Source organism: Canis lupus, chromosome 25 (assembly GCF_011100685.1).
Source record: "Canis lupus familiaris isolate Mischka breed German Shepherd chromosome 25, alternate assembly UU_Cfam_GSD_1.0, whole genome shotgun sequence".
Lineage (NCBI taxonomy): Eukaryota > Metazoa > Chordata > Mammalia > Carnivora > Canidae > Canis > Canis lupus.
This window is the reverse complement of record NC_049246.1, coordinates 49,630,221-49,648,923: the sequence shown is the minus strand read 5'-3', so window position 1 is coordinate 49,648,923 and position 18,703 is coordinate 49,630,221. Positions and strand designations below refer to the sequence as shown.

Below are 18,703 nucleotides of genomic sequence, written 5' to 3'. Positions count from 1 at the left end.
CCAAACAGAGAATGAAATTTAAGATGATTCCTGTTTGCAAAAAACAGTGGGCTGGACGGGGGATGGCAGTTCCAGGGACAGAGGTGACCGACTTGTCAGAAGGCTAGTGAGGGAGTTTCTTAAGGCTTGGATCTTGTCTGTGTGTGTGCTCTTGCTGTCTGCGTGCAAAATTTAGAACTCAGCACCCGTGAAGGTACAAGGGACAAATTGAGACCACAGGGCTCCCCGGGGGGACACGGGCAGGGGCACCTGCCCATCGGGGCTTCTTCCGGCAGCTCCGGGGGCCGTGCTCTCGGGTCACGTGCTCATTGTCCCAGGCAGACGTGACCTGGGTCGTCCTCCCCCTGAGCCTTGTCCGTGTGTGTCCATCCACCTGAGGCCGCCAGGGCAGCAGGCACGCGGGGAGCAGGTTTAGTCGACCCTTTCGTCCATAAAACCACAGGAAAACGATAAACTGCCTAAACCCACAGTTTGCAAAAGTGAAACTGCAGATGGATGAAAAGCTTGCAGAAGAAAAGATGTTGGACATCCTGAGTCTCTGAAGAGGTGGCCTTTTATTTATTTATTTTTTTTTAAATTTTTATTTATTCATGATAGGCACACAGTGAGAGAGAGAGAGGCAGAGACACAGGCAGAGGGAGAAGCAGGCTCCATGCACCAGGAGCCCGATGTGGGATTCGATCCCGGATCTCCAGGATCGCGCCCCGGGCCAAAGGCAGGCGCCAAACCGCTGCGCCACCCAGGGATCCCGAGGTGGCCTCTTAAAATAAGATTCGGATCACATTAAAACAGGACCACGTATCCATACGGATTCCTAAACCTTCAGTCGAGGCGCAGGTGCTTGAGGCAGCTGGTGGGCAGGTAGACGGGCAGGTTGGTGGGCAGGTAGGTGGGAAGCTGGCAGGCGGGTAGGCATGGGCAGGTAGGCAGGTAGACAGCTGGCAGGCAGGTAGGCGCAGGCAGGTAGGTGGGCAGCTGACAGGCAGGTAGGCATGGGCAGGTAGATGGGCAGGTAGGCAGGCAGCTTGTGGGCAGGTAGGCAGGCAGGTAGGTGGACAGGTAGGTGGGCAGCTGGCGGGTAGGTGCGGGCAGGCAGGCAGGTAGATGGACGGGTAGGTGGGTAGCTGGCAGGCAGGTAGGTGGGCAGCTGGCGGGTAGGTGCGGGCAGGTAGGCAGGCAGCTGGCGGGCAGGTAGGTGTGGGCAGAACCTTTGCAGGAACCAGTAGGTCTTGACGAGACGCCTCAGGATTTTCACGCGCGTTGATACCGTCTTTGTGACGTCACTGCTTGAAAAGACCCTTAAAAGATCTGATCTGAGGTCGTTTTGTTCCCTCACAACGTGGTTTCCGGCTCAGCAGGGAAGGGCCATCTCCAGGGCCTTCCGGGACACACCAGGCCAGCGGGGCCTCCGCGGCGGGTCTCGGTGTGACACGAGCCACTCTGGCCGCCTGTGGTGCTGCTCAGGCCAAAACAAGCCCTGGAAGCGCGTCTCTAGGGCCCGGGGCGTCTGGGGGTGACATGGGGCCCCCGGTGGGTGGGCGGTGGCTCGGAGCACATCACTCGGAAGTGCCCGCTGCTGGCAGGGGCCTGGGTGTCGGGAGAGCCTCCTGCACACGGCGGCCCTGCTCCCCGAAGCCCGTGCTCGCAGCTCAGGCTCCCAGCTCGTGACGGTGGGCGCCCGGGGCTGTGGGGAGGAGCAGGGGCACGGCAGCTCTCGGGGTCCCCGACGGCCCGCCCCCCGCCGTCTGCCCCCGTGTTACCCTCAGCCCGCTGTCTTTCAGGCCTGGGCGCGCTGCCCCTGCACGCGCAGCCTCTGGTGGGTGCGGACCGCGTGTCCCCGTCCATGCACAAGCTGCGGCAGCACCGCCCGCTGGGGCGCACCCAGTCGGCGCCGCTGCCCCAGAACGCGCCGGCCCTGCAGCACCTGGTGATCCAGCAGCAGCACCAGCAGTTCCTGGAGAAGCACAAGCAGCACTTCCAGCAGCAGCTGCACATGAACAAGGTGGGTGTGCGGGCGCGGCGGCCGCTGGCGGAGCTCCAGGGAGCCCGGGGCCGGGAGAGGAGCCGTGGAGCCCAGGCTGTGGCATGCGTGGCGGGACGGGGAACGGCGTGTGCAGCCGGAACACAGGCCAGGGGCTGGGGGTGGGCGTCTCGGCGTGTGGGGCCTCCTCGGGCCCTGGGGGTACTCACTCCTATGAGCAGGCCCGAGAGCCCCCTACGATGACACGGAGCCCCGAGGGCACCTTCTGCAGGCCCCTGGTACCTGCACGTGCCCGCCCGGTGGCCTACGGTGCTGAGGGCTGTGCGCACCCGCGCCGTCCCGAGAGCCACCCACAGAGCTGTTTGGAGCAGGAAAGAGCAGCCGTGCGTAGTGCCTTGACGATGGTAGCTGGCGGCGGCCCAAGCGAGCCTAGGGTGGTGCCCCCACTGCAGGGTGGCAGGGGACACACGGCAGGAGCCAGGCCCCGGCACAGGCCCGGCCAAGGCCCCCATGGAGCCGGGCTGCCCCCCGCCCCCCGCCCTCACCTGGACAGCAAAGGCACGTGCTCCCCGGGGGCGACACGGGGACCCCCAGTCTGTTCACTCCCAGTGTCGGAGGCCCCGCACGTCCACCCTCCCGGCGCCGACTGTGGCTCCCTCGTTTCCGTGTGTCACTCTCCGACTGAGAGGGTGGGAGGCATCAGGAAGACGGGAAACACCTGTTCGTTCCTGGCGTGTTCTCGCAAAGGAGGATTTAGAAACTGGGTCATCTCTCGGGATCCTGTTACATGATTGATGGCGAGACTGAACGACAGCTGATGGAAGTGTTTCCACGGCGTGCTGCGGGGATCTCGGGGAGCCCACGACGTTACCTAGTGCCGTCTGGCACCAGTGCTTCCGCCCTTCATTGGGAGAACGAGTTCCCAATGGGCTCGCCACCCGACGGCAGGGCGCCCAGTCCTGGGTACCTCTGAGGCCGCCCACCCGGCCACCCTGCTCGGGACACGCTGAGCATCGCAGCCATTCCCCGCACGGTGTGCGGCTGGCCCTCCCCCGGCCTCCTGGCACGGCCGCGGCCCCGACGTCCCCTTAGGCGGAGCAGCCCCGCGCGGCCGCTTCAGGTTGCCCAAGGTCCCTAGCCAAGGGACCCCCAGTCCGGGCCCAGGAGTCTCTGCGAGCAGGAGGGACGGACGCAGGCCTGGCTGCGCTCTCCGGCTGTGGCCCGAGCTGGAGCAACCCCCAGTGCTCCATGGGTCGTCCGTGCCCCGAGCCTCACGTGCAGCGGTGTTTGGTGGGGCTTTGCCAGGCGGGGGAGCTTTCTGGAGGATGGGTGCCACCAGAGGGTGGCTTTGCTGGGGGCGCGGTGCTGCCTGCCGCTGACCCCACACGGTGCTCCAGCCCCGAGGCGCCCAGGCTCGGCCGTGTACCCCAGCCTTCTCAGTGTTGAACCCGAGACCTTGGGGTGGTCTGCCCACGAGCCCGGCCAGTGGTCTCCGTTCTGGCCCCAGCTGCAGGCTGGCCTTCAGGGAATGCGTTTTTCCGAATACAGGCCTCACTGAAGCCTCAAAGGGCACCTGAGGGCCTAAGGGCGTTGGAGGACGGAGAGTCGGGCTGCTGGTCGGGTTGGCAGCTGCGCTTGCCCGTGGGAGCCTCGCCCCGAGCCAGCGCCGTGGTGCAGCCAGCCCACGGCACAAGTGCGTTTCCGAGGCAGCGACAGGCCTCTGCGGGTGGCCGCGGCCCGAGCAGCCTGAGCCCACGGGCGCCTGGTCACCGCTGAGCCACAGCCCCGCAGCTGTGTGCCCTGCATCACGGGGAGGCCGCTGCTGTGGCCACGGCCGCCCCGACTCCCTCTGTACCGCGGCCTGGAGGCTGAGCTCCAGGGAGATGGTGGCAGCCCAGGTGCCCCTGCCCCTGCCCAGAGCTCCCGGGACAGCGGGGCCGGGAATCCTTCCTGAGCCGGCCGCCCTCGTGGAAGCCCCGAGTGTCCTGAGTCCCTGGAGGGGCCTGGAGGCCTCTAGGCAGACGCCCTCCTCCCAGGCAGCTGGGAAGGCCAGAGAGGGAGCCTGGCAGGTGCCTGTTCCGCCAGCCCTAACCCCTGCCCCCCTGCCCCCCTGCCCCCGGGTTCTTGCCATCCCACGGCAGCTGCTGAGGGTCAGGCCTCCAGGGGGACCCACATTCCCAGCCCGGGCCGATGCGCAAGAGGAAGGAGAGGGCGCCACCGGGCGCTACGCAGACTGTGGCGGGAGACCATCCTCCACGGCCCTGCGGCTCCTCCACGGAGACCCACAAGAGCGTCGCATTTGCTCAAAGCCACAGGCCGCTCCCCGGGTGCAGCCCCAGCTCCACACCTGCGACCTCCATGCGCTGGGCACACGGGTGCCCAACAGATGCGCTCCCCATGCCGGTCTGTTGCCTTCCCGGGCAGATGGTGCCCGGCGCCCAGGTCGTGGGCTCGTGAACAGCGCCCGCAGGCCTTAGCTCGGGATTGCCGGCATCCCTCGGGGTGCTGCGCCCTTGCTCGGAGCTGTGCAGCTCGTGACGCCTTCGCTGTCCCGTCGTGTCCGTCGCCCTCACCCCTCACCTCTGCCTTGTAGATTATCCCCAAGCAGAACGAGCCAGCCCGGCAGCCCGAGAGCCACCCCGAGGAGACGGAGGAGGAGCTTCGCGAGCACCAGGCCCTCCTGGAGGAGCCCTACCTGGACCGGCTGTCGGGGCAGAAGGAGGCGCACGCCCTGGCCGGGGTGCAGGTGAAGCAGGAGCCCATCGAGAGCGACGACGAGGAGGCGGAGCCCCCGCGGGAGGTGGAGCCGGGCCAGCGCCAGCCCACGGAGCAGGAGCTGCTCTTCAGACAGGTGACCGGGCTGCCCGGGGCGGCGGGGGGAGAGGCCAGGAGGCCGGGTCTTGGTCCCACGGGCCCCCAGGGGCAGTGTCCTGGGGCTGGCAGGCATGGCACCGAGCGGCCTCTTCCCTTCCTACCTGGCCGGACCCGGGTGGGCTGTGACGTCTAGTCCTGGCCCTCGCCCGCCGTGGGCATCTGTGCGCCCGTATTCCAGCCAGACACCCGCCCGCCCGAGTCCCTGCAGATAACGGTCTCAGGCGTGTGCGCCGTGAGTTGACGTAAATGCAGGCGCTACCGAGTGTCAGTAGGACCGGGCGGCGGCGTGAAGGGTAGGAGGAGGCACATCGATGTCTTCATTGATCAGGAAGGCAGGCAGGGCCTTGACGGCCCCGGAGGCCGTGGTGACCGATGTCATAAAAGAGCCGGAAGAACCGTGACACGCGGACCCAGTCCCAGACACTGACACGTGTTAACCAAACTCACAGGTGACGCGTGGATAAATCTGATGACTTATCGATTTATAATGAAGATGAAAACCGCCATGTCCGCGAGAGCCGTGTCCCACGGGCAGCCCGGGAGTCGGAGGCCCCGTGTTGGGGGCCGCAGGGAGGCTGCTTGCTCCTGACGGCACGCGTGGGCGGGGTGCCGCGGGCGGCCGGTGCTTGCCGACTCCTGTTCCTCGCCCGAGCCGCTCCGGCTCTGACGTCTGGGCCTCGTTCCCGCCCGCCGGGCGCCCGCCTCTGCTCCCCCGAGGACCGGAGCGCGGGAGCTCGTGTCGGGGGAAGCGCTGCCGTTGCTGGGTGCGCATGGGGCCCCGGCGGGCCTGGCCGTCCCCGACCGCTGTGGGGCCGCGGCCTCGGCACCGGAGCGCGACCGGGAAGCCTGCGGGGGGAGCGGAGCGTGCGCCCCCCAGCGTTCAGGGCTGGGGTCTCGCGGGTGGTGGAGCGCTCGGCCTTTATTTAGAAAACGATCCTTACCCTGCTCAGACCCAGGACCGTTAGGGACGCTTGTTCTCCGCATCCAGGAATACCAGTGAGCAGAGCGGCCTCGGGGCCCCTGGTGGCTCGTGTGGCAGCTGGCACCAGTCGAGGCCTCCAGCGTTCGGTGACCGGCGTCGGGGGGCAGGGCTCTCGGGGCTCCAGGCGCCTGGAGCCGGGCCCGTGGGGGCGCGGGCACCTGTTGGGTTCTCTCCCTCCCTGCCCCTTCCCGCTGCACCGTGGAGGCGGGGAAGTCAGGCGGGTGGGCAGGGAGGCCCCGTGTCCCTCGGGGGCCGCACGGCCGCTGTGCACCTGCTTCCCTGCAGGGCCTCGCATGTGAGATCCGTCCCTGAAGCCTCGGCCTGGCTCGTGGCCCGGCGCTGGTCTGCATGGGGCAGCGGCTTCGTGGAGGGCGCGCAGGCCTGCGTGGGGCAGTGGCTGTCCCCGCCCGGCGCCCACCTGCCCGGCCGCGCCGGAGCATCCCTTAGTTGCTAAACTGCCTGTTTGGGGTCCTGGCAGTGTCGCGCTCTTACCAAAACCAACTCTTGTCATAGAAACACACATTTTGTGAAAAGGAGTTTTTCGTGAAGTTGAGTCCTTTTTGCCCTGCCGATTTTTGTTGAGGTGGCGGAGGTCCTGGGGACCGTCCACCTGGGTCCCCCTCAGAGAGGCGCGGCCGGCCGACCCCGGGTGGCTGGAACCCGACCAGACGTGTGTTGCTCACTCAGCCAGCGTCTTGCTGCCCTCGGGTGGGGGCGCGGGGGGAGAGGCAGGGACCCAGCCGTGGAGTCCGCGTTCCCACTCCGGGATGTGCTCCCACGCACGTGTCTGGCATGTGGAGCAGCTCCTCCTGGGCGGGGCCGGCCGGGGGCTGCCTGCAGGCGGGGGCTCCGTGGGCTGCCGAGCTCGGGGCTGTGCACCCACGAGAGCCAACGGTCAGGCACGTGGGTTGCTGGACGCGAGCCGCGGTTTCCTGGCAGCACCCAAACCCCGCGTCTCCTCTCCCCAGCAAGCCCTCCTTCTGGAACAGCAGCGGATCCACCAGCTGAGAAACTACCAGGCGTCCATGGAGGCCGCTGGCATCCCCGTGTCCTTTGGCGGCCACCGGCCTCTGTCGCGGGCACAGTCCTCCCCGGCGTCTGCCACCTTCCCCATGTCTGTGCAGGAGCCGCCCACCAAACCGAGGTTCACCACAGGTATGCGCAGGGGCTGGGGGCTGGGGGTCCGGCGCTGAGCACCTGTGGCCCACACCTGGCCTGGGCCTGGCCGGGGAACCAGATGCGTCGGTCACTGAGGCCCCCTTCCCACCTCCCGCTTCTTGATGCCGCCGTCTCCCTTGGCCCAGAGCCCACCTTGCCTTTGCCGGAGAATGTTCCCTCCGGAGACAAGCCGGCGGGCTGGGCGGCTGCCTGTCCGTGGGCCGCAGGGACAGTGAGCTCATCCTTCCTCATCGGCCCTTCGTGTGGGGCCCACACGGCCCGGGGGGCTCAAGGGTCTCAGGCCCCAGGGTGTGAGGCCGGCCCAGCCCCCCAGGGCTCTCGCCTTCGGGGTGGGGCTGTCCTCGCTGCCTCACCCCTGCAGGAGCCTCCCCGTTCCCCCTGCAGCAGAGCCCGGGCTGGGCGACCCTCCCTGGGGGCATCCCCATTGCCCCGGGTCCCTGGTGCTGATCCCCCCCCAGGCCCGCTGTAGTTGGGTTCAGGACTCGGTTACGTCCCTTTGAACACCCTGATGTTGGCCTGTTCGTGCATGTGTCACGCAGGTGTCCCGACTGCCCTGGAAGGTTCTAAGGTTCCAGGGTCTCTCTTGGTTCTGACCCCAGAACCTCGCAGGGGACTCAGATCAGCAGCAGCGCTGCTTCCTGGGTTCCGCTCCCTGACAGGATGGACTTGGATTTGGGGCTAAAGCTCTTAGTTTGGGAAGACAGCACGGCCCTGTGACGCGGGGGCCGCGCAGCTTGGGGAGTGGGGGCGGCGGCTTCCCGGGTCGTTCTCCTTGCCTCGCTCCCCCGGCGGGGACCCCCGGCACCTGCCGTGAGCAGGACACCTGCCTCGGCCTCCATCTCTTGGCCGCCCTTGGTCTCTGGGGAACGTGGATCTGACACATCGTCCTGGTGGACGGGACGCCGTTGGCCGCTGTCTCCCACCAGGACCCGGTGGTGGGCCCCAGCCAGGCAGCGTCCCGGGTGGGTGGTGGGCGGCTGCCGGGAACCCCTGACAGCCCCCCTGACCGTGGCTGGGCCCCCCGTTGTCCAGGCCTCGTGTACGACACCCTGATGCTGAAGCACCAGTGTACCTGCGGGAACACCAACAGCCACCCCGAGCACGCCGGCAGGATCCAGAGCATCTGGTCTCGGCTGCAGGAGACGGGGCTCCGGGGCAAGTGTGAGGTAAGTGGGGCCCAGGCCGGGGGCGGGGGGCTGTGAGCAGTTCCACCAGGGGCATCTGCCCGGGGGACTGCTTTCCCTCACCCAGGTCCTCCCTTTGGGGAAGTTCACCTCTTCCTGTCCCTGCGTCCTCCTGCCCCACTCCGTCTTGTCCCCCATCCTCCATCCTCCTGTCCTTCTGCCCCCTATCCTGCTCCCCTGTCCTGTCCCCCTCCCATCCAGTCCCCCGTCCTGTCCCCCATCCTCCTGCCCCCGTCCTGTCCCCCTGGCCCCCCCATTACATGCTGTCTCCACCCTCGCCCACCACTTGCTGAACCCCACAGCTGCTTGTTTTCCTTCTGGTCGAGTCCCTGGAGAAGCCCCTCTAGGCCATGCTGCCCGTTGGCACCAGGGCCTCAGTCCCCAGGGCACCTTCTGGAGGCCATGAGGGAAATCTGCCCTGTTGGCTTTTTGTTGAAAGTTCTCTTGCTTGAGTATTTCCAAAAGCTGCTTGGAGGGTGCAGGGGGCCTTGGGGCTTGGAGGGCTCCCCCAGGAGTGGCGTTGCTGCAGGGCAGCGACAGGGACTGTGGGACGCGGAGTCCGGCTGGGCTCGACCCGCCCCCTGCACCCGCCCGTCCAGTGAGAAGGTTCTGGCCGGCCGGCCATCTCCCTGCTGCCCGGGGGTGCTGGTGCCCCGTTGTTCTCAGACGAGGGCCGAGCCCCTGCCCCCTGCCCCTGCTGCCCCTGCCCCGGGGCCTGGAACTCACTCTCAGCCGCAGCAGAGCCCCGGCCCCAGGGGACAGGAGACCCCACTGAGCCAGGTCCTGAGCTTCTTGTGTCCTTGGGGGCGGGGGCCGCGTTTCCCCGGAGCAGCCCGACTGCCCTTATGGGGCAGTGTCCGGCCACCACAAGGACCCTTGCGCTCCGGGCTCTGTGGACGGGGGGCCGACGGCAGCCCCACCTACCCCACAGGCGAGCCGGGCCACCACGGGGGCGGGGATGGGCGTGGGGTGGCCCACGGTGACCCGGGAAGGCCAGCGCCCTGCAGGTGAGGACCGCTCACTCCCGCCTGTCCCAGCCCCGGGCCCACCTCGCCAGGGCCCGCGCAGGCACGTCCGGGGCGGTGGGGGCCGCAGAGCCCCCCGTGCGTCCACCTGCTCCAGAAGTGGGATGTTTGGGAATTTAGGTCACTCGGTTCAGGGGAGCCCCCTTCACAGGTTGTATAGTGACCCGTGATTTCGAAGGGGCGGGGCATGGAAGCTGGTCCTGCCTCCTGCCCCCGGGGCCCTCCTGGAGGACAGGACCCCCCCTCTGTGGGGGAGGAGTGCAGGACAAGGCCTGTTTGGGGGCCTGACCTGAGGCTGCACCACTGGGGGGCAGCATTGCCCTGGCGGACACCCGGAGGAGGAGGCCTCCCCGCCCTCCTGCCTCCCCAGGGGACCTCACCCCATGACAGGCTCTACGTCCCTGAGGCCTCTCCTCAGTCCAGGGGCCTCTCAGGGAGCTTCTTAGGAGGCCAGACACCGACCTTAGGATCGAGACAGTGGAGCAGACACCTGGGGAGTGGGACCCCCGGGCCCTCTGAGCACCTGTGGAGTGGGACCCCTGGGCTCTCTGAACACCTGGGGAGTGAGACCCCCTGAACCCTCTGAACGCCTGGGAGGTGGGATCCCCCACCCCTCTGAACACCTGGGGAGTGAGACCCCCCCCACCCCTCTGAACACCTGGGGAGTGAGACCCCCCCCACCCCTCTGAACACCTGGGGAGTGAGACCCCCCCCAACCCCTCTGAAACCCTGGGGAGTGAGACCCCCGACCCCTCTGAACACCTGGGGAGTGAGACCCCTGACCCCTCTGAACACCTGGGGAGTGAGACCCCCGACCCCTCTGAACACCTGGGTAGTGAGACACCCCGACCCCTCTGAACACCTGGGTAGTGAGACACCCCGACCCCTCTGAACACCTGGGTAGTGAGACCCCCCCCCACCCCTCTGAACACCTGGGTAGTGAGACCCCCCCACCCCTCTGAACACCTGGGGAGTGAGACCCCCCCACCCCTCTGAACACCTGGGGAGTGAGACCCCCCGACCCCTCTGAACACCTGGGGAGTGAGACCCCCGACCCCTCTGAACACCTGGGGAGTGAGACCCCCGACCCCTCTGAACACCTGAGGAGAGTGGGACCCCGTGACCCCTCTGGGGAGTGAGATCCCCGACCCCTCTGAACACCTGGGGAGAATGAGACGCCCAGTCCCTCTGCCCCACTTTGGCCCCGAAGCAGGAAGTGCCACCACTCCCGAGCCAGAGGACCCAGGAGATCCAAGGAGGCGAGGGGTCTGCTGGTCGTGGGGTCAGACCTGAGTTGTCAGGACAGTTGGGAAGAGGCCTGGGTGAAGCATGCAGCTTCCACGTGGTGACGTCAGGGCGCAGAGCCAGGTGTCCTCGAGGTGCAGGGGCGCTGACCTCGGGCGTCCTTGGGAAGCTGTCGCTGTTAGCCTTGTGGCCCAGGTGGTGGGGGCGAGAGCAGCCCCCGGGCCACCAGCACCACGGCCTCCAGGGTCCGTAGACGCCCGGCGTGGGGCTGCGGCCCTCAGGGCCACGCTGGCATGAGATGCTGGCTTTCCCCTCGCTCCGTAAAGCACCTTCGCCTTTAGAGGTTAAATAAGCAGAGCCCCGCTAAAGGACGGAGTTCATGTTAGTTCCTGGGGAAATGCGAAAAGAACCTGCAGCTTCCACGGGAGGAGTCTCCAGAGCAAAGGAAACTGGGCGGACGCGGACGCGGAGCTGGAGCAGCTGACTTCAGGCCCAGCGCGGATCCCCGCGAGGGGCTGATGCGGGGGGCCCGGCGGCCTGGGGCTGGGTGTGCGCGGGGGGCGCCCTGCGCGGCTCCCACCGGGTGCAGCCCCCACCCAAAGCGCAGACCCCGGCAGCTGGAAGGCAAAGTAGCAATTTGATGCCAAATCATTTGGGTGACGGAAGGTTAAAGCGTTGAAGGCTGGAATTTTCTGTCTAAAGCTGTTCTTCAAAGTTATAATTAAAGCGTGAACCCTCCAAAACATTTTTTAAATATTTCTAAACGTGTTGGATGCTGTTTACTTTCTGTTTTGCAGGAACCAGATGATTTTGTGTCTGTGTAGATACAAAATTCATCGGTTTCCTTTGGGGGGCTGGTGTGCTAGGAATGATTTCTGGGGCAGCCGGCCCTCCGGCCCCGGGGGAGACGTGAGCCCCTCTTCCTCTGTCCCCACAGTGCATCCGCGGACGGAAGGCCACTCTGGAGGAGCTGCAGACCGTGCATTCGGAGGCGCACACCCTGCTCTACGGCACAAACCCCCTCAACAGGCAGAAACTGGACAGTAAGAAACTTCTAGGTATTTCAAGGCCTTCTTTACCTTTACCGCCCTGCGCCCGCTGGTCCCGCCCCTTGGCCCCGGCCCTGCGGTGGTGGCAGCGGTGGTGGCGGCAGGGACAGCCCTGTGCGCGGCGCCTGCACCAGGTACCGAGCTGGGGGCTGGGGGGGCGGCTGGCTCCACGTCTGTGTCGGGCACGTGGTGTAGAAAGTGTGACAACCACTGGATTTGCGGAATGTTCTAGAATGGCATCCATACCAGAGGCCAGTGGGTGGGGGTACTCATGCACCTGCCCTGAGCCTGCTGTCGGGGGCGGGGGGGCAGCCTGGGCAGGGTCTGGGCCTCCACGCTGGCGGGCACTCGGGCATCTGCAGCCGAGGGGGGGCTCCTGGGCGCCGGCCCCACCCTGCTCACGGCCCTCCCAGGGCACTTCTCACCCCAGCCTCCCGGCCACCGGCACCGACGCGGCAGGTGGCTTCTCCGGTGTCACCAGAGGTGGTGTTCGTGCCGTCCTGTGCGGATCGCACTGCAGGGCGCCCCATTCGTCCACGTGTGCGTGCGTGCACTCGCTCCTCCACGCGCTCACACCCTCACCCCTAAGGAGCGCATCTTCTGTGCATCTTCTGTGCGGGAAATCCTGGAGGCACCGGCCGCCGGACGGGGTTGACGTGGCCTTTGTCTGGAGAGTGGGGAGCAGACAGCTGGGAGAAAACCCACGTGTCCCGCCCGGGGTGGCAGCCTTGCTGCTTCCTGAGCCCCCGCCCCCGCCCTGTGGTAGCCAGGCTTTCAGAAGGCGTGAAAACTGGCTGTGGGAGATGGGGGAGGGCCCCGCGGCAGGAGGGCCTGGAGGCCAGAGAGCAGGGGCACGGCAGGTGCCAGGAAGTGTCCTCCAGTGCTGGGGACAGAGACCACCGACTGCAGGGTCGGCCACCACGGGGACCCTGGGCCTGGGGCGGACGGTGTGGAGTGGTCAGAGCAGGGGCTGGGCCCGAGGCCCGAGAGGCCCGCCCTCCCACGCCCGCCAACCCCGGGCCTGCAGAGGGCACAGGGCTCCCTGGCTGGGATGAACGTCGGGAGCAGAACGGGCGTGGTGCCTGCCCACCTCCCACCTCCCCTGCGTGCTGACCCTGCCCCGTGCAGACGTGAGACCCCTCCTGCGAGGTGACCAGCCCCAAGGAAGCCGACACACGGACACCAGGCAGGGAGCCCACAGTTCATAGCCCACCGCATGCGGGATCTCCCCGTGCCCCTTAGGGCCTCCGTCTGAGACCAGGTGACCGAGGATTAACCTGCATCTGGGAAGCGAGCGCTTCATGGGGAGATTGAGTGTGAAACAGGGCAGCTCGGGGGACAGGCTTCTGGGAGAGGTGGGGACACGAAGGAAAACCAGAGTCCCCTCAGTGCCCTTAAAGAGGACATAGCACGTCCGTGTCGTGTGGACCAGAGCAGCAAGGAAGGAAGAGCCCGGAACACTGGAGACGAAAGTCGCACCAGACAGTCACGTGGGAGGAAGAGTCAGGGCTCCAGGGAGCGGGCTGGCTGCGGGGGCTCCAGGGGCTCGCGAGAGGGGAGCAGGAGGGCGTCTTGGAGCAATCACGAGCCAGCCCCAGAACCACGGGCGCCGTGGCCGCCCAGACCCTCTGGGGAGCAGCAGGGACAGTCATGGAACGGGGGGGGGGGGGGGGGGGGGGATTCCACACTCGGGGGCCAACGCCCCATGACGACAGTGCTGCCTCGCCAGTTCTGGGCACAGACTTGTCCCAGCCCGAGGCCTTGACCCGGCCAGCAAGGGTGACCAGGAGCAGGAGCAGAGGCACCTGCACACATGCCCCTCCAGGCCGCCGGGGTGGACGCTGGGCCCGGGCAGGAGAGCCAGGCCTGCCCCATCTGTTCCGGCTGCCGTGACCGTCCACGGCTCACAGTCCTGGAAGGCCGGAGGGCTGGGGTCTGGGGCCACGCAGCAGGCGAGGGCTCTTCAGACTACAGGCCCCGCTGTGTCCTCCCCGGGGGCCGAGGGCAGGGAGCCTGGTGGGGTCACCTTTGTAAGGCGCTGACCCGTCACGAGGGCGCCACCCCCATGACCTGACTGCCTCCAAGCCCACCTAGTTACACCGTCACACCAGGTGTCAGGACGTCACGCGTAAGTCTCGCCCAGCCCGCCCCATGGGGTGGAGGAGAGGGCCTAGGAGCTGGCCTGTGTTCCCCACATAGAAGCATCCTGGAACAGCCTGGAGCAGTGTGGCTGAGAACCCACCAGTGGGCCGGGGCCAGGGTCCCCTGGGGCTTCCTCTTACCCCGTCCAGGCCCTGCCGCCTGCACTGGCAGGGGGCTCATTTCTGCCACCCAAGACATCCATCCCCGGACGTGGGGCTGCGACCTAGTGGGCTCAGAAGGACATCCAGAGTCCACCCCCCCCCCCCCGGCCACGTGCGGGTCTGGTCCGTAGCCCGTCCAGGGTGTGACCCGGAGACCCCCTCCAGCCTGCCCGTCATGGGACCCATCACCTCACCGAGGCTCTTCTGTCCTCTGCTTACACGGCAAGATTTGTTCTTGCTCCTGGGTTTTTCAAAGCCCAGCCCTTGTGTTTTAGGGTAAATGTAGGGGGTGGAACCATAGGGAGAAGCGTGGGGACCGCGGGCCCGGGACAGGGGACCGTCCCAGCTCCCCGTGGCGAAGCGGGTGCTGGATGCACTCTGTCCCTCGAGTCACGGGGTGTTTACGGTGTGGACTGCAGAACGCCCCCCTGAAAGGCAGCTGTGAGGGCGTCGGGGACACCCAGAGGCCTCACCCTGGGCGGGGGTCACGGAGCAGGACGTGTGCAGAGGGCGGGAGATCTGAGCCGCCAGCTCCCAGGACGGGGCCGTGGGAACCCAGCAGCAAATGTCCAGGAACGAGATGGGATGCCAGCTGCGCCCCGAGGGCAGGGCCTCGGCTGGGGCCAGCCAGAGGTTCAGAAAGGAACCTCCGAGGACGCGGACAGCGGGAGGAGCTGAGCAAGGAGGCCGCGTGTAGGCCAGCAGGCGTGATGGGCAGGTCGGCCCGGTCCCCAGGGTCCTGCGGGATCCCCGGGAAACACCGCTCCTCCCAGGGCGGCACCTCGGCGGCCTGAGTGCTGTCCTCCAGCGCGGGAGCGGAGCCCGCGGGCCCCATGATGTCGTCAGGGCTGCCAAGGCCCAGAAGCCGCAACCCCCTGGCCTCGGGGTCACCGGGAGCTGGCCAGACGGCCTCAGTCAGCAGCACCGGCCGTCACAGAGGCTCCGGCGTGGGCTGTGCTCCAGCAGGCTGTGCGGCATCCGTGGCCGCCCCACGGCCATCACCACCAGGCCTTTGGCACCTGCGTGCCCGGAACTGGAGACGATGGACGGGGGGAGGGTGATCTGCGCCCGAGCCGGGGTAGAGGGCTGGAGCGCACCAGCAGGCCGCTGCACTAGGTCCCTGAGCTGGTTTCAGAGTCGGGGGACAGATGACGAGAAGGGAGGGACGAGGCGCATGTGGGGCCTTTGGGCGAGAGAGGGGCGGGCGTCGCCAGCAGGGCCTGGAGCCTTCCCCGCACGGACCCTTCCTTGGCTGCTCCTGGGCCCCGGTCACCGGTGGGGCTGCCCCCGTCGGGTCGGGCCCACATCACCGGTGCCCCCAGGCCCCCTGTGCTCTCCGGCCTCTGCTGAAATGTGCCTCGCTGTCCTCACACCTGCCTCTCCCCCTGCCCGGACGCGCCCTGATGCAGCCCTCTGACTATTTCGTGGTCACTTCTGTGTTGCCAGGCGCACGTCGGGAGTGCGTGTAGCGTGCAGCGGTGATAGCCTACGTCGTCCTGTTTCCTTTTTCTTTTGTGCTAAACACTGTTTTAAGACCATTGTCATGGCTACGAGGACACCTACACAGTTACCCTCTCTCCCCTCGAGACCGGTTTTTAGACTTGTGATAATTGTCCGAGCCAGGAGTCCCGACGACAGTCCGGCTGCTCCAGACGTAGTCAAGTTGCGGTGACCTCAGGCGTCGCTCACGTAACCCTGACCGGGCACCTGAGCACTACGGTGTGAGCTCCCGCCCTCTGTGTATGGAATCCCCCAATTTCTAAGGCGTGTGCGGGAAGCCCTGCGTGGTCACCAAGGTAGCAGCGCCCTGCAGACGGGGCCGCGGACGCCGGAGGTGTGTGCCCCAGCGCTCGACGTTCCCCGAGGTCCGGGTGCCTCCCAACGGCAGCAGCTGGAAGGGGAGCCTGGCAGGCCTGGGGAAGGGCCGAGAGAGGAGCGGCGGTCGCGCCGGAGGAACGCCAGGCCTGCCCCACGCCCGTGGGCCTCCCAGGGCCTCTCTCTGCAGCCGCCTTGACGGGAAAACAGGGGGCCCTCCACCAGCCACCACCTCCACCTGGATGGCTGTGGCCTCGCCTAGGGGATGGTGGCCCCAAACCACAGCGGCCAGAGGGGGCCACGGGCGAGCAGAGGCTCAGTCCGGGCAGAGATGAGCTGCACCGAGTGGCCGTGCACCTGAGCAGCAGCTTCTGGAAGGGCCTCCCTGCGCAGAGCGCCGTGCTCACCGCCCACCCGGGACGCTCGTGAGCCATGTCGATCTCGGATGGCTGGATAATGAGCCGAGTCAGAACACGTCGGGGAGTTGTGTTTTCGGCATAGACAGGATTGACTCTCGTTTCAAAAACAGAAATCCGGTGTCTAGAGGCCCCGGGCACACACGTGTGAACAGTCACACACACGGACCCGTGAGTTATCTGGGAGAAAACCCTTCCACGGCCCAGCACCACGTTCCTGCTTGGAAGCGGCCGTGGTGGGAGAAGAAGCCGTCGTGAGGCCGCTCCAGCCCCAGGGCCGCCCGGGGCCACGGGCATCTTGAAGGCTGGGCTGCCACTGCCCCCTCCGGGATCTGCTCCATGGCCTGGGCCGTTAGGCGGGGGGACACGCGGCAAAGCAGGCCCGCAACGGACTTGTGTCTCTGCCTCTCCTGCCCTGGCCTGTTCCCTGCCGCCCCCCACCCCTGGTGGCCCTGCAGAGGGTCCCGGTTCAGGCCGAGCAAGCCCTCAGGAGCCACCCTCCCGGGCATCCCGCCTCCTCCTGGCGGGCCCGGCCCCCACCCCTCACAGGTCTGCCTGTTGCCGGCCGTGGGCTAGCAGTGAGCACGGGGAGGGCAGACCGGCCCCCACCTCACCGGGCCCGTCGGGAAGGCGACGAGGCAGCAGGGCCGCGGATCCAGGCAGTGGCCCTGAGCGAGACATGGCACTGAGGGTCTTGGCGGGGGCGCAGGGAGAAGCAGGTCTGGGCTGGGACCCCGCATCCAGGCCTTGCAGGGGCAGCGGGGGAGGGCTTGCCCTGGTGGGCGCCGTGGCCCGAGGTGAGCGTGAGCATCCCGGGAGCAGCAGGAGGGTGCGGGCGGCTGGAGCCTGGGGCGTGAAAGGCCCTGGGTGGCTGGGTGCCCGGTGTGGTCCACACTGGGAGTCAGGGTGAGGTGGGCACAGGCCGGGTCCCTGACCTGACACCTGTTCTCGTCTGTGGTGCCAGTCATGTGATCCCTGAGCATCGCACGGGAGCTGCCGTTCTGGGTCGGGCGGGAGGTGTCGGGAGTGGGCCTGCCCTCCGTGGGCACAGCTCGGCCAGGCCTGGAGGGTGGAGTCTGAAGCTGGAACCTGCTGAGAAGGGCAGGGGGGCCTGGGGCCCGGGTGTAAGGGGGGAGGGGCAGCAGACAGAGGCTGTCCTGGGGTCAGCTCCTGTAGGGACGGCACCGCGTGGATCCGAGGCCTTACACCTGGAGGGGCGCCTCTCCCTTGGAACACATGGGTCTTATGCTGGTGGCCAGCCAGCCCTGGGTCACACTGAGGAAGAGGACAGTCGCTGCTTTGTCACCGGGTCCTGAGCCCGTGGGGGCGGGCGCTCGCCTGTGTCGGGCCGGGGAAGGCCTCCGAAGGCCAGCTCCCGCAGGGTCCACCTGGACCGGGGCCATCTATAAATGGGGAGGGGGCTGTGGCTGTTCACGTGCCCACGAGATCCCTCCGCGTCTGAAGGGCGCACCGCAGGTGTTGAATTCGGGGCCTATCGCCGTTTCCCGCGGGGGAGGGCGGCCAGAGCCCCAGAACCTGGGAGCCTGAGGGCCGCAGGGAAGCTCACTGAGAAGCGGGTCGGGCTGTCAACAGCGAGATTAGCTCGGGACACAGCCCTTGTGGTTGTGGTCGTGTGTGATGCCCGTGAGCTCAGGCTGGAAGGAGCCCCCCCCGGGTGCCCCCCACACCCCAGAGCACTGGCTGCTCCTGCAGACGTCCGCGTCACTCCACGGGAGCTGTCCCCACGCAGCCCGGGCCACACGGTGACCCGTTGTGGAACCACTTTGCTCCTTGGTGCATGGATATGGTGTGTGTCCCCCGAGTGCCGGGCACCACTCGCGCCCTGTTCCCAGGCCCCCCTCCTGGGCTCCGTGCAGGCGGGGCGCCCGTGACCTTGCCCCCTGACCTCCGCTGTCCTTCTCCCCGCAGGCTCGCTAACGTCGGTGTTCGTCAGGCTGCCCTGCGGTGGTGTCGGGGTAAGTACTGCTTTAATGTGTAAATAATGTCCTGTTTGTTCTCGGGTCCCGGTGGCCGCAGACATCGCTGCCCTGTTTTCCGCCGAGTGGATAATTGCTGCCAGGTGTTTTCCATAAACGGGGCCTGACGGGCGGGGCTGCCCCACGCAGCACGTGTGGTTCAGAGGCCCAGGGGCCGGGCTGGGGCCGCCTCCTCTGGGAAGGCCGTGGGCGCCCGTGCCCGCCTCGGGGAACCCTCTGTGTGCGGGTCGCTGGCCCCTCCTCACCTGCGGGGAAGAGCCCGCTCGACTCGGTAGAGCAAGTGCCCTCTGCCGGTCCGAAGCCCCGGGTGAGGCCGAGGACGGGGAGCGGGGTGTTCGCGGGCCACGTGCAGCCGCCAGCCCGGGGGTTTCGCTGCTCTTCCAGGAGCCACAGCGCCCTTAGGCAGGCGCGCCCGGTAGACACGAGGAGAGGCGGCCCTCCCGGCCCCTGGGGGGATGCTGAGCCGGGAAGGACCCCGCCATCTGGCCGGTCCCTCGTCTGGCCGGTCCCTCGTTGCCGCAGAGGTCAGGTGTCCGCAGCCCGAGCGAGCTCCCGGCTCCTGTCGCCTGGGATGGGGGCGGGGTGCGGCGAGAGCAGGCCCCGGGCCCTGAGGGCAAGTCCCTGCGTCGTCCCGTCGCCCTGGGGACCTGCGG

The 18,703-nt window shown here is 67.4% G+C and overlaps 1 protein-coding gene across 8 annotated transcripts in view; it reads left to right on the top strand.

The window, feature by feature from the left end:
• HDAC4 (histone deacetylase 4) overlaps positions 1 to 18,703 on the top strand; it is a 272,461-nt gene that overhangs the window by 220,991 nt on the left and 32,767 nt on the right. For 6 of the 8 annotated variants that reach the window (XM_038574379.1, XM_038574382.1, XM_038574383.1 and 3 more), the window contains 6 exons: positions 1,782 to 2,002; positions 4,575 to 4,832; positions 6,806 to 6,992; positions 8,049 to 8,182; positions 11,408 to 11,528; positions 17,983 to 18,029. In XM_038574379.1, coding sequence (XP_038430307.1) covers positions 1,782 to 2,002; positions 4,575 to 4,832; positions 6,806 to 6,992; positions 8,049 to 8,182; positions 11,408 to 11,528; positions 17,983 to 18,029 — 968 coding nt within the window. The remainder of the gene's footprint in view (positions 1 to 1,781; positions 2,003 to 4,574; positions 4,833 to 6,805; positions 6,993 to 8,048; positions 8,183 to 11,407; positions 11,529 to 17,982; positions 18,030 to 18,703) is intronic. The other 2 variants (XM_038574380.1, XM_038574378.1) reach the window with 1 other exon arrangement.